This window comes from Oncorhynchus kisutch, linkage group LG20 (assembly GCF_002021735.2).
Source record: "Oncorhynchus kisutch isolate 150728-3 linkage group LG20, Okis_V2, whole genome shotgun sequence".
Classification (NCBI taxonomy): domain Eukaryota; kingdom Metazoa; phylum Chordata; class Actinopteri; order Salmoniformes; family Salmonidae; genus Oncorhynchus; species Oncorhynchus kisutch.
Window position 1 is genome coordinate 22,028,585 of NC_034193.2, and position 14,652 is coordinate 22,043,236.

A 14,652-nucleotide genomic window follows, 5' to 3' on the forward strand; every position below is an offset into this window, starting at 1 on the left:
GGGTGCAACTCAATATTAGGAAGGTGTTCCTAATGTTTGGTAAACTGAGTGTATGTTGCCCTAAGAGTTGTGCAAATGTAACAGTCTTTGCTTCCGTCTCTCTCCTTGCTCCAACCTGGGCTCATACCAGGGATCCTCTGAAACCATTAACAACTGCCTCCCATGAAGCATAGTTAACTATCGCTACACAAAAGCCACGGACCTTGCAGAGCAAGTGAAACAACTACTTCAAAGCCTCAGAGCAAGTGATGTCACAGACTGAAATGCTACTATCTAGCTAGCCATTTGACACCGGTTAGATCTTATTTAAAATGATTCCCAGCTGTAATGGCTGCCAAAATACTTCCATGAAGTATTAACTCTGGGGTGTTAACACAAATGCAATTTAGTGTTCTTTTTTCTTGTGGAACATTTTCCATAATTTACTTTAACTTTGAAAATGTGGAGTAGGTTATGTAGATCGACAGGATTTGTATTTATTTCATCCCTTTTTAGATGTAATTTTAAGGCATGGGGGAGTTGGATGTGTAGACTTTCACTAGGCACGGTACCACTCATCATTTGGAAATACATTAAAATACTGTACATTAACAGAGTGACACACAAATAATATCTTACTTAAAGGCCCAGTGCAGTCAAATTTCAGTTTTCCCTATGTTTTGTATCATATTGTACAACAGCTGATGAAACTAACACTGTAAAAGTGGGAAAAATGTGATCAGTGTAACTTTCTGATAGTTGCCCGTTGAAAATACAATCTGCAGGTTTTGCATGGGCGGAGTTGTCTTGCATGGTGACATCCCCAGGCAGTATAAGTTGATAGACCAAAAACAAAAAATGTGTCAAACATCTCTACCAACAGCTAGTTTTCAAGTCACATTAGGCACCCCCAATTAGACCCCTCACTCAGACCACTCCTAGGCAGACCTCTGAAACTTCTTGCTTGCGAAACAATTATTTTTGTCATTTTAAAAATGTTTTACATTTTAATTTCAAACTATTACACTACGGTACTTAATTGTTACCCAGAAATTATTTGATATTAGATAAAAAGGGCTGCATTTGGGCCTTTAATCTGAATAAATATTTACAACATGTGGAGGTAACTCAACTGGGTCGTTTAAGTGAATGAGGAATGACACCTGCATAGATGGACTAGACCCCGTGGTCTCATTAGGAGTTAGGTGTGTGCAGTCTGTACTCTTCTCCAGGGTTGCCGTTGTGGTACGACAATGCAGTTGAGCGAGAGACTCTGGTGTCATGGAGGTGTTCCGAGCATGCTGTCTTGAACTTTGAGCCTGCGGAGATGGAGGACTATCAGGCTGGACTCCTGTTGGTGGTGGTGTAGAAGCTCCATTGTTCTCTGGAACTGTGGCGATGGAGAATGGTTCTACTCTTGTCTCGGTTAGTCACTGTCCACAGCACACCACCTCCACCTCCATCCTACAGCTTCGCAGTTTCTTCGCAAGCTCTGTCTTCACCTGCAACCAACAGAGGAAAAAACATTCTTCCCTCCCTTTAACTGAAATGTGTGAGTTTGTCCTTGCTGGTCACTGATGCACAGTCTACTATTCTTCATACAATTCTACTCCCTCAGTAAATGATAGCCTGTCTTTTTGCAAAACCAATTTTTAATCAAAGGATGTTGAATTGATGCATTTTTTCTACTCAGGAAGGGCGATTACAGAGCAAAAGAGGACATCTGCAACTATACTGTACATGAGAATGGAAGAAGCTACCTGCCCCGAGGTCCACGAGGGGGCAAAAGGGGGCTTTGGCGCAAAAGATGATCTGTATCTCCGTTGCGATGTGTCAGCATAATGGACAGGGAACGCCGTGGTGTGTGTAGGGCGGCTATGAGAAGTCACTGGGTCGTAAGGTATGACTCCTTTTGGTTTCCATAAAAAGCAGGCAAAAATGCATGCGTTCCTAAAGCACAGAAGAAAGACTCGAGGACTGCAAGGTTGCTGAGGACAGTGACAGACCCCGGCTTTAAGTTTACAGCCAGCATGTGGTGCACAGAATCCTCAGTCTTCTCCCTCCTCAAATTACTCCAAGCAAAAGCAACGGATCTTTACTCTAGAGTCAAAGTGGTCCACAGTGTATTGGAGTGTGTCAAGAAGCTGTGGGGTGACAGTGAGTTCGAAGCCATTTAGGCACAGTGCAGTGCCAGTGGCACTGATGCACCACCACCAGCGCCAAGCAAACAACGATGTTACAGTATATAAGTACAAACCTCCAGGCCTACATGATGGCCAATACAGTAGGCCAGCAGAACTGAGGAGAAGAGACTGAGTGGAAAACACCGTTCTTCAGCACGTTGGATACCGTCATTGGTGAAACGTCAGAACTGGTGAAGGCCCTGTGTGCCTTTGACCCAGAGAGCCATGACTTTCTAAACGAGTTAAAAGGTGAATCCACTGCCAGATCTAAGCAAAACAGATTTGGTGGAAGCTGAGTTCAGTGCCGTTTGCTAGGTTTTTCTGACTGAAATCGCCCGCTCTGGCTCCAATGAGGACAAATTGACCTCACTTGATATCCTGCAACGATTCTTTGGGCCTCTTTCCGCTATGCCGACCATGCTTACTACACTGAAACATGGACTGACTTTTTGGGCGTCCAATCAGAACAGAACAAACACACTACACCCGAGGAAGGCTCAAATCATCCAACGGGCATTTGAGGGGGATCTCACAAGAAGATTTCAAGGAATGATCGATTGATCGATTATTCAGGAAATTCCACAGAGCATCAAGGAAGCTGCAACCCCTTTGAAAACGTAAGATTGAAACAATCTAGCTGGTTGGTTTTGATCAAAATCTTGCTTTAGGGTTTAGGGCGCTGTCCATGGTGTTGATGGAGCGCAGCGAGATGTCGTGGCATCGAACCTGTCACTTCTTGGTCAAAAGCAGTTCTTGAACTTTTATGTTTACTGTGGTGTAGCGTAATGCAAGCTGAATTCCATATAATTCCAATGTAAGAACCCAATGACTCCCCTGGGTATAGCTACATATCAGTATGTTTCATCATAGAAATAGATAACCAGAATCAAATTGAGCCTTTCTTCATAGCCTATTGGTTTACTCGGCTGTAAATGGAACTGTACGTATTGGAAACGTGTTTATGGTAGGCTGGCATTGCTTAATTGATTATGTGGGTCGAATTTGATTCACAGAAGTGTATTCACAACCTGTTGCTGAACTCATGAGCGAGCAGTATGCTTTTCCATGTTTGAAGCTGGCCTGTATATGCCAATTTGTTTGGCAAGACAGCTGTGCATGGCTGCATCTCACTGTAGTAGGCTGTAGGCTATGTTTTGGTTATTTGGGTCTCCATTCACCTTTTGTTTAATGTGTTTGTTCCTTGTTAATGTAACTAGCCTAAATATAGATTGTGTCATGCCTTTATCGATCTGACATTTTGCTTTACTAAGCCTACTACTTGGTTCCGCTGTTTTGTTCTGGTCGCATTCATTCATTCATTCATTAGTTCGCATTCGCAGTTGTGTCGTATTCTAAGCCAAACTGTTATTCAGTATTTATGTTTGCACGCATGAATAACTAGGCTACTACTATTTTGGTAAGACAACTGTGTGTATCACTGCATTCACATAGGCTGCTTGTAATAGATGAATTTCCCTATCTATCTTGTAGCCAATATTCATTACCAAAACGGGCTAGCTGTATGGTATGGTCCATTATGCTGATAAAGCAGATTTCAAAAGCACTCAAAGATCTTGGAGTCTAAGCATTTGAACGTTATGTTTATTGTGGAACAGCGTGATTATATCAGCAGAATTCAATATCATTCCAATGCAAGAACACCCCCAAAAATGTAGCCCCCTCGCCGATTTCAACTGCCCCTTTAGTCACTTTATCCTGGGGCCGGGTCTGAAGCTACCGCTCATTAGAATGAACAAGTCTGACGTTCAAAAGGCATTAGTCTAATAATAGTAGTTGCCCATTCCTAAAGTAATTCAGAATGTCATTAACATTTCTTTCAGACACTAGCGAACCTGTCAGATACTTGTGACCCATCTGACTTCACATCACACCATAACCCAGAGACCGTTTACAGCAATTGTCACAGATAATCGAGGTAGCCAAATGAGTCTTCAATCAGGGATGTGCAGTTGGCAGTAAGTGTGTGCGTTACAGCTTATATAGGAAAGGATGGGGCACCTCAGGGGGAGCATGTGATGAGTTTGATGGATGGAAAACAATAGAAAAACATAGAACATAACAGAAAAAAACACAATAGAATCTTACAAACCTCTTTGTTACAGTAGCAGTACAGCACAGCCACCAGAAATCCCTATAGAGACACAATGCTTGGGTTAATACAAAACACTGATAGGCTTCACTTGCTAGGTAATAATGCAAGGCTATGGTTTGTTGACCTGGGTAACCTGGTTTCAGGTTCCTCACCTGAAATGAGTTGAGGAAGAGCGTGAAGAAGACCTTGATGTAGCGCAGGATGCCAGTGGTCTGCTCATCAGTGGCAAAGATGAAGATGACCTCATGGATGCCAAATAGAGGGATGAGGGTCAAGGTCGCCTTGGCCAAGCTATCAGGAGATAGGACATAGAGAGGAAATTTGTCTCACTGTCTCAACTAATTTTCCGCATGTCTTGCCCTCTTTCTTTTAATCTGCCCCTTTATCTTTCCTCCTCTCTCTGTCACCAACTATCAAATTGGATGCCACATCGGTAAAGGAAGAGGCCTGTGTGTAATATCATTATATCAGACTCTTGTCCTTCTTCCTTACCGAAGCTTGTAGTCAGGATAGCCATTCTGATTGTTGGCACGTAGTTTGGATAGAATCACCTTCAAAATCTTCATGAAAATCAATAAGTTGATCTGTTGACAGTAGCATTTGCAATCTTTCAAAAATAAACACACACACACACAGCCATGTATGACAAGTAGGCTATAAATATGCAGACCAACACAATGCACACAGACAGGCACGCAAATACACACACACACACACACACACACACACACACACACACACACACACACACACACACACACAATAATGTACATAACAACAGAGCCAATAGCCGCCCTCACCAGTGACGCAAACAGAATGGGGAACCGTATTATCCACCAGTAGCTCATATTTTCATTGACAGCCCAGCATCTGAGGGTACCACATTGGGACATTCATTGTTTACGTCTGTCTCTAAATCAATGCAAACAACAGGCCATGCAGTGTGCACTGATTGAGGTGACACATGGACACCCACTCACTCTTTGTTTTCTCTCAATAGCTTGGCCAACATCCAAGGAAGGACAAATAAAAGAGGGGTTCCTGACAAAGAAAGACATTGATCATTAATAAGACACAGTGGGTATAAAAGGCAGAAGTGGTATTTTGGATGTAGACAAAGGATACGTTACTCACCCCAGCCGAGGCAGATATAAGGCAAGTACTTGTTGTTCTCAATTAATACGGAGGCGATGAGCACCGAATACAGGTAGATGGCCTCTCCAAAGAACCAGTAGTGATTGGCTAGAACACAATACTGCATCACCACCTGGGCCATCCTGCAGCCAATGGCAGCCTTGAAATAAAGATGGTAAAGATGGTGATTACTATAAAGGTCAATCAGTGATGACATTTTGCTGAGTCCAAAAACAACTCCTAGTCTTCACAGATCATGTCACCATATTCAAGGGTATTCAAGTGTTTGCAGACTTGAAGGAATAAATATGATAGGAACAAGCAATGTGGTAGCTCCACCTTCACTGCTCACAACCCACCTCGTGACTCAGCATTTCTCCCAGGTCGGCCTGTCTCATGATCTCCCGGCCCCAGTGACGCTCCAGCATGGTGTCCTTGACAATCACCGACACGGCTCGCAGGATGAAAGACACAAACAGGTTTGCGTGGATGTAGTTGCGGGTGCAGTGAAGCTTCCTGATGGGGAACAATAGAGGCAGATGGCCAAGAAGTATTACTACCAAAAAAATACCATCAAAGACTACCCAGAAATCTTCTCAAGATGTTCTTATGTTTAGTCACACTCACAAACCTTACCAACCTTGCTCATCCAAAGCATCCTTTTGGGCTTTCTGTGGTAAATATGACTTTGATGTAAGTGCTTGATTACTGGAGTAGAGATGAGTGAAGTGGACCAGTGTTTCTATTTGAAGAGTGGTGGCGAAGTGTACCTGATACTCAGTAGAATGATGAGCGCTGAGACCAGGGTGAAGAGGGACAGGGTGTAGCCAACCGTGTAAAGCATCCTGAAGCTCACCATCAACTGCTTGAACCACAGCTGTGGAAAAAACAATGCAGAGCGGCGTTACCATGGAAACTCATGTCAGAAGAGATTATGTTAAGTAGGACTTTATATACACATCTTCTCACTGACAAAGACAGAAACAACTTTTTTTTTTTAAGCGTTGGCCGTTCCCAAATCGCTCCCTAGCCTTTCCCCTTAGCCTTAATCCATTAATGTTTGCAGATCTGTAAGGTGGAAATGCCATCATTACACTGCTCATACCTACAATATCCAGTCCCTTCAGATCTTACAAACATTGAAGGTTTTGCGTTAAGGGAGTGCATACGTTTACAGTAGTACAGCCCTCCAAATGATGGAACAGAAGGCTGATTTACCTGAAGAGCTCAGGGGCACAGTGCTCATTAACACCTACAAGTAAAAAACAATAGATAGTGTTTTTGTCAGGTACCTCCTGAGATGTGATTTCCTGTTCCTCTTCACACTGAGACATGTCCCTCCAGACTTCCCCGTCCTCCTCCTCCACCCAGTGGCCATCAGAGCCACACCGCCGAAGCACCACACCCTGAGACACTGGACATCCCGCAGACATGTCCAGTGTGTGCGCACATACGCACACATGCACATGCGTGCACACACACAAACATACAGTACATACACATTGAGTGCACAGACAAAAATATTTTTCCACAGAAACACGCATACAGCTTGTGCCCACACACACCCACACACTATTCTGAAAGCAACACGTACAAACAATGTTTCCGAATTGGCATAATTATTGGAGCTGTGTCTGAGAGTAGGCGGGCTAAAATAGGATCAGTTTTGCCATTTAGATCTGTTGGGTTCTGAGAATATGAAATGTTACTTATTCATGTCACTGATGGAGTGCTCAGGTTGAGGGTCTACAACAGAAGTTAAGGGTTATAAGAGGAAGGTATACAGTGGGTGCAACTAAGCTTGGAATGTATTGAGTGCAGGGAAGTGATTACATGTGGCAGGCATTGAGAAGGGGAGACAGTGGAGAGATTAGAAACTAACAAATGCCACTAAGGGAGAGAGAGGGTAATGTATAATGTTTACATTATGTACGGATATGTTATTGTTAGTCATTAGGGATCTCCTGGGAGGAGAAGAGACACAGTCTGGTATCAATAACCATGACAAACTTGAGTTGGGGAGGAGTGAGCACTTTGGGGTAGAGGTCAGGTCAGATGAAGTGAGGAAGAACAGATATCACTATGGTTCTGTCTAGCAACAGGGATGCGTTGGCTGTTCGGTTGTGGAGGAGGAGACTCAGCCTAGGGGAAAGGGTTAAATATCAGTGCTTGTGTGAAATGTTTTTCTGTCTGAATTACAGCTGAATTACAGCTGTACCCTTTGGGAAGAATTACACTTGGTTAAGCTTCTCTAGTGTTCGTGAGTAATTTACTCTGAAAAAGAAGAACTTAACAGATCATAATGAATATGATTATTAGAACAGCACAGCTACCCCCTTTATGTCCCCTTTATACGTTTTATGAATAGGTCAATATATTTTGGGGTATTATTCTGTGACATCATATCACAATTCAATAGATGACCATCGACAATACAATGTAGATTTTTTTTAAATTAAAAAGTCAGTCACCTTTGTCAAACCAGGGCAGGTAGGAGGGACAGGACACATTGACCACCGACCCAGGAGGACCATCAGGCCAGCAGGCGTAGCGGTCAAACGTCCTGTTACAGAACAAGCCTGGGAGACAGAGAAAGATCATGACCACGAGCGTTCCATTTGTAGCCTGGTCATCCAGACTGACCAAAATAGTGTGTGCAGTGTTTAGAATGCCTTTACGAGGCAATTCTATCTGATCAAGGATAGGCAACTACAACTAGCTGCACTTCAATGTAAACTTACAGCACATTTCGAAAGTATTCAGACCCCTCGACTTTTCCACATTTTGTTACATTACAGCCGTATTCTAAAATTGATGAAAACAAATAAAAAATTCTCATCAATTTACACACAATACCCCGCAAAACGTTTTTGGGGGATTTCTTTTGCAAATGTATAAAAAATTAAAAACTGAAATATCACATTTACACACTAAGTATTCAGACCCTTTACTCAGTACTTTGTTGAAGCACCTTTGGCAGTGATTACAGACTAAAATCTTCTTTTCAGGTCACTTCAGAGATGTTAGATTGGGTTCAAGTCCGGGGTCTGGCTGTGCCACTCAAGGACATCAGCCAAATTTTTCACATTTGAACTCATCAGTCCAGAGCACCTAATGCCATTTTTTTGCACTCCAGTTCCTGTGTTTTCATGCACAGTTGAGTCGCTTGGCCTTGTTTCCACGTCGGAGCTATGGCTTTTTGGCCACAAGTCTTCCATGAAAGCAACTTCTGACCAGACTTCTCCAGACAGTAGATGGGTGTACCAGGGTCCCACTGTTTTTTTGCCAATTCTGAGCTGATGGCGCTGCTGGACATCTTCTGATTGTGAAGGGAAGTAAGCATGATATGTCTTTCATCTGCTGCAGTAAGTTTCCTTAGCCAACCACTGCAACTACGGTCCTCAACGTTGCCTGTTTCTTTGTGCTTCTTCAAAAGAGCTTGGACAGCACATCTGGAAACCCCTGTCAGCCTTGACATTTCTGCCTGGGAGAGACCTTGCTGATGCCATATAACTACCTTGTGTCTTGTGTATGACTTTTGACGGTACACTGTCTTCAGCAACCTCACCTTGTTAGCTGAGTTTGGCTGTTCCTCACCCAGTTGTATTCCTCCTACACAGCTGTTTCTGTTTCAGTTAATGATTGTGTTTCAACCTACGTATTGAGTTGATGATCATTAGCACCTGTTTGGTGTAATTGTTTAATCAAACATATGCCTACAAAATCTCTGACTTTGTGCAAGTGTACCTAAAAGAATTGTTGCTGTTTTGAAGGCAAAGGGTGGTCACACCAAATATGGATTGGTTTAGATTTTTCTTCTGTTCACTCACTTTGCATTTAGTTAATTGATAAATATAATCTATTAGCATGTCTATTTTTGAAAGCATTCTTACTTTACAGCATTTTTTCACACCTACCTAAAACCTTTGCACAGTACTGTATGCGTGAAATATGCTTTGATTTAGAATGGACAATTATCATGCACCTGTCTGGAAACAGGGGCAGGGGAAAAAATACAATCTTAAATAGCATGCCAGCCAGATAGGCTGTACTCTTGTTGTAAAGATACGCATAGTGCTTAATATTAGGAAAGTTGAGAAAAAAATTGTAGGCCAAGTCTATAGAAAGTCTATAGAAAGCTGATGGGACCCTCCTCATTTTCATAGAGGCCATCACTCTGTTTTCTCATGCCTATAGAAATGTTGCGCAACATGACCTCATGGGCTCTCATGAAGTGTTTGATTTGATTTTTTTAATAACATTTGCATTGATGTTAGAGTGATTATAGGGACAAAAGTGCTGAATACCAGGCAGTTGGCAAGTTTGGTAGGGTACTAATGACCATGAGCAGCATCAGAGCTTGGAGAAGCCTAATTACCGTGACTAAACGGTCACATGGAATTTGACTGCTTTCATGACTCGTGACCGCCGGTGTGGCAGTAATATGGTCATCGCAACAGTCCTAGGTGGACTCTAATCAAGTTGTAGAAACATCTCAAGGATGACCAATGGAAACAGGATGCACCTGAGCTCAATTTCGAGTCTCATAGCAAAGGGTCTGAATACTTATGTTAATAAGGTATTTCATTTTTACATTTGTAATAAATGTTTACTAAAAAATGTAAACCTGTTTTTGCTTTGTCATTGTGGGGTATTGTGTGTATATTGATGAGGGAAAAAAATGTTTTAATCCATTTTAGAATAAGGCTGTAACAAAGTTATGTGATAAAAGTACAAGGGTCTGAATACTTTCCGAATGCACTGTATATGTCTATCAGGGTTACTCTGGGCAGGGCAAAATTCAGTTGGTTGTACAGTAATCCAAAAAGGTTGGAAACCACTGTTCTACCAGAAGCCTTCTGGCCTACTTCACAATATACAACAACAACAAAAAAATATGCCAATGGAACCAATCCTATTTTATCCTTAATTAGTCTTGCTTGCCAGACTTATGGCACTCTACTCCCAGTTGTGTGAGAGACTGTGGGAAGTTTACCAAGGAACCACTTCTAAATGCCAAATCTATTTGAGTCGAGTTGTGTTCTTACCTTGAGGAAATGGCTCATAGTCAATCATCTTCACACATTCGTCTTTGTAGTGGATCCACCTCATGTAGGTCTCCTCCAGGACTTTCCCACCGACCATCTCCACCTGGAAGAGGAAAAAAACAAAACATTAATGGAATAGCCTTCTTCTCTTTTGCCATCTAGTGGGATTTCAAAAACATGATTGAATGAATGAATGAAAGGGGGCAGCTAAAAATGTATTGCTCTGTACGACAGTAGCTACGTTCTGTCTCACCACAGTCCAACCATTAAACAATAGGTGTTTCCTGTGTACAGACTCAGCTCACTGTACACTGTACACTCACTGTACTCTACAGTGTCCAACAGTTATAAGTGGCTCTTGATAGCACTTTGGCTATTAAGGTGTGTCACGCTCAACAACACTCACGACTGTATGGTTCTGCTCAAAACAACACAACATTTGCATGTGACAGATACAGTCTCAATACAGTATTTTGTTCATATCTCACCTTTAGCATCTTCAGCAGCAGTAGGCAGGTCAGGGCCATGCTTCCCATGGTCCAACTCATCTCTGTTCGGGGGATGAGCGCTCTCTGTGAGGTCAAGAACACTTTTTTTAGTAACTCAGTCGGGTTCTCAACTTACTGTTGAGCGTTAAAGTAGTAGAATACAACAGGTGCAATTTCAAAATTTGGTTGTGCGTCAGCAGTTTTCCGCTTGCTATGTCAGTCACTGACAGTCACTCAATTAGTCCTTCAGTAAAACATGTTTGATTGGTTAGTCTACCCAGGTATCAAAACTTGTAGTAATCATGGCCAAATTATTGACCGGGCACGTGCCCAGGGGCCCTGACCTCCATGGGGTCTCCAATGATTTTGTTAGTCACTCTCACTCAAATATTATATTAACATTCCCAGGGACTGCGGTTGAAAATTAGCCGGTTGGCTAAAACCGGCACTTTTACTGAAATGTTGATTAATGTGCACTGTCCCTGTAAAAATAAAAATAAACTTAAACTCAAACTCAAACATGGCATAAGTCATGGGAAAATGTGTCTAATTTCAGAAAACGTGCTATAGAACTGCCAAAATTTCTCTCCACCCCATGGCAAAATGTGTAGAATTGCAGCAAATTAGCTGTAAAACGCCAAAAAGAATTGTCTGCCCCATGGCAAAACAAGTAGAATTGCAAGAAAGTAGTTACAAAATTGCTAAATGTTTTTTCCAACCCATAGCAAAATGTGTATAATTTCAGCAAATTGTCTGGAAAACTGAGAAGAAGAAAGAATTGTGTAGAATGTGTAGTGTAATGTGTAAAAACTTTAAAACATCAAATGTTTCTCCGACGTCAAGAGGGTGTCACACATTTTTATTTTATTTTAACCAAATAGTCCCCCCTTGCGTCACAATGAAATTTGATAAACTATTAGCGTCTGTTGCTATATCAACAGATAATTACAGCCAAAATAATGTTATTTTCATCCCCACTATGTAAACAAAGCTGATTCCCAGGACAGTTTTGCTGTTTAAAGTAGTTTTGTTTAGCTAATAAGATGAAAACAATACTTCAAACTACTTTTAGGTACCTTGTTAACTAGGGATGCACAATATATCAGTGATCCTATCGGAATTGGCCGATATTAGCTAAAAATGCCAACATCGGTATCGGCCCAATGTCTAATTTAACGCAGATGTGCAAAACCGATGTCAAAGCTGATGTGCATACCTATATAACGTAGGTACATGATGTAATGACGCCATGTAAAATGTTGCGCATCACGTGCAACACAGCATTTATAACCTAGTCCACAATGTCTGCTGTGTGGATCGAGCAGTCAACAAGTCGAGCAGTCATTTGAAAGAGGAAGAAAATTTCAGCGAGACAACTCAAAGCGAAATCCATTAATGCCAAGATAATGGAATTCATTGCCCTTTACAATCAACCGTTCTCTGTCGTGGGTGATGTTGGCTTTCGCTGACTGGTCGAGCACCGGTACACACTACCAAGTGGGCTATTTTTCAGATGTTGCCCTAACGGAGTTACACAGTAATAGCGTCACTGCTATTAGCTTCACGACTGACATTTGGACCAGCGATTTCAGCCTCATAAGCATCCTGAGTCTGACAGCACAGTGGGTCGTTGAGGATTTCGTACTGAGGAAAGTCGTATTGCATGCTCATGAATATGCTGGTTGTCAAACCGCTGCTGCCATTTCAATGGCATTTGAGAACATGTTTCAACATGTTTTTGGTTCCAACCGCTGTGTCTTTGTGAGACGCAGAGTAGGTGAACGGATGATCTCTGCATGTGTGGTTCCCACCGTGAAGCATGGAGGAGGAGGTGTGATGGTGTTTTACTGGAGCAACTGTCTGTGATTTATTTAGAATTCAAGGCACTCTTAACCAGCAGGGCTACCACAGCATTCTGCAGCGATATGCTATCCCATCTAGTTTGCACTTATTGGGACTAACATTTGTTTTTCAACAGGACAATGACCCAACACACCACCAAATCAAATCAAATCTAATTTTATTTGTCACATGCACATGATTAGCAGATGTTAATGTGAGTGTAGCGAAATGCTTGACCAGGCTGTGTAAGGGCTATTTGACCTAGAAGGAGAGTGATGGAGTGCTGCATCAGATGACGTGGCCTCCACAACTACCCAACCTCAACCAAATTGAGATGGTATGGGATGAGTCGGACCGCAGAGTGAAGGAAAGCAGCCAACAAGTGCTCAGCATATGTGGGAACTCGGGAAAGCGTTCCAGGTGAAGCTGGTTGAGAGAATGCCAAGAGTGTGCAAAGCTGTCATCAAGGCAAAGGTTGGCACCTTTGAAGAATCTCAAATATAAAATATATTTGGATTAATTTAACACTTTTTTGGTTACTACATGATTCCATATGTGTTATTTCATAGTTTGGATGTCTTCACTATTATTCTACAATGTAGACAATAGTAAAAATAAAGAAAAGCCCTTGAATGAGTAGGTGTGTCTAAACTTTTGACTGGTACTGTATGTACCCATTGTTGGTCCTAGGCTACAACAATGAATAATGTTCAACTAACACATACCATTGTAATGGAGGGGGACACCTTGGGCAGGGGGTCATTATTTGGCATGATAGGCCCCCCCCCCCCCAACAAAATGTTGCCTGAGGGCCTCAAAAGGCTATAGCATATATTCTGACCCATAAATGGATCAGTGTCAGCCTTCAATCATCACAGATGGTTTTTAGCACACTTTGAGAAACCTTATTATACTTTATTATAAATAGGAATGAGTCATCCTCCTTCATATGCTCTGCAAATATGGCCATTCATCAATCTATCATTCAAAGAGGGAAATCTCTAAACAAACAGAGCAAGATATCCACTTACCCCACTTAGGAGAACATTAGGAGAACATTATATCCTAGGGCAATAATTACCCCTGCACACCTTTGAAACACTTGTTTAATCCCAAACTGATGTACCATATGATTCGGGGGTTTTTTCACACTAAAGCGCATCATTCTGGGAGGGAGTAAGAGGGGAAGAAACAGAGAGAACAGCAGCAGTGGGTATTGTTACACATTCCAGTCTGTGCTAGTGAAACAGTCCTGCAGCTTAGCATCTGCTTCATCGCACCACTTCCATATTGGGCGCATCACTGGTACTTCCTGTTTGAGTTTTGGCTTGCAAGCAGGAATCAGGAGGACAGAGTTATGGTCAGATTTGCTAAATGGAGGGTGAGGGAGAGCTTTGTATGCATTTGTATGAGTGGAGTAAAAGGGATTTAGAGTTTTTTTGCCACTAGTTGCTCAGGTGACATGCTGGTAGAAATGAGTTAAGACGGATTTCAGTTTCCCTGCATTAAAATCACCAGCTACTAGGAACGCAACCTCTAGATTAGCATTTTCTTGTTTGCTTATATCCCTATACAGACAGCTATAATAGACAGCTATGAAAATAGTATGCTCTACAGCTTATCATGAGTTATTCTAACTCAGGCTAGCAGAACCTTGAGACGTACTTAACAAAGAGACACACACCTCCCCCCTTGAGTTTACCCTAAGCTGCTGTTCTGTCCTGCCAATGCATAGAAAAAACATCTTGATGTACACTGAGTGTACAAAATGAGTGTACAAAACATTAGAAACACCTTCCTAATATTGAGTTGCACCCCCTTTGCCCTCAGAACAGCCTCAATTCGTCGTGGCACAGACTCTACAA

The 14,652-nt window shown here is 42.1% G+C and overlaps 1 protein-coding gene across 1 annotated transcript; it reads right to left on the reverse strand.

Annotated features, from left to right (window-relative positions):
• Nucleotides 1–6,970, reverse strand: LOC109865218 (glucagon receptor). The gene is made up of 10 exons (XM_031798857.1): nucleotides 6,702–6,970; nucleotides 6,180–6,286; nucleotides 5,769–5,925; nucleotides 5,410–5,569; nucleotides 5,256–5,316; nucleotides 5,076–5,145; nucleotides 4,768–4,859; nucleotides 4,428–4,566; nucleotides 4,273–4,314; nucleotides 1–1,481 (listed from the first exon to the last, which is right to left on the reverse strand). The coding sequence occupies exons 1-10, from the start codon at nucleotides 6,951–6,953 to the stop codon at nucleotides 1,410–1,412; spliced, it is 1,152 nt and encodes a 383-aa protein (XP_031654717.1). The 5' UTR covers nucleotides 6,954–6,970; the 3' UTR covers nucleotides 1–1,409.
• Between the last annotated feature and the right edge of the window lie 7,682 nt (nucleotides 6,971–14,652).

Excerpts from the sequence above, each read along its gene's own strand:
- LOC109865218 (XM_031798857.1), bottom strand. The coding sequence starts at position 6,953 with ATGCGTGTTTCTGTGGAAAAATATTTTTGTCTGTGCACTCAATGTGTA. Across the intron at positions 5,570-5,768 it reads GAGAAATGCTGAGTCACGAG|GCTGCCATTGGCTGCAGGAT; the intron begins GTGGGTTGTGAG and ends CTTTATTTCAAG. Across the intron at positions 1,482-4,272 it reads ACTGCTACTGTAACAAAGAG|GTGAAGACAGAGCTTGCGAA; the intron begins GTTTGTAAGATT and ends TGTTGGTTGCAG.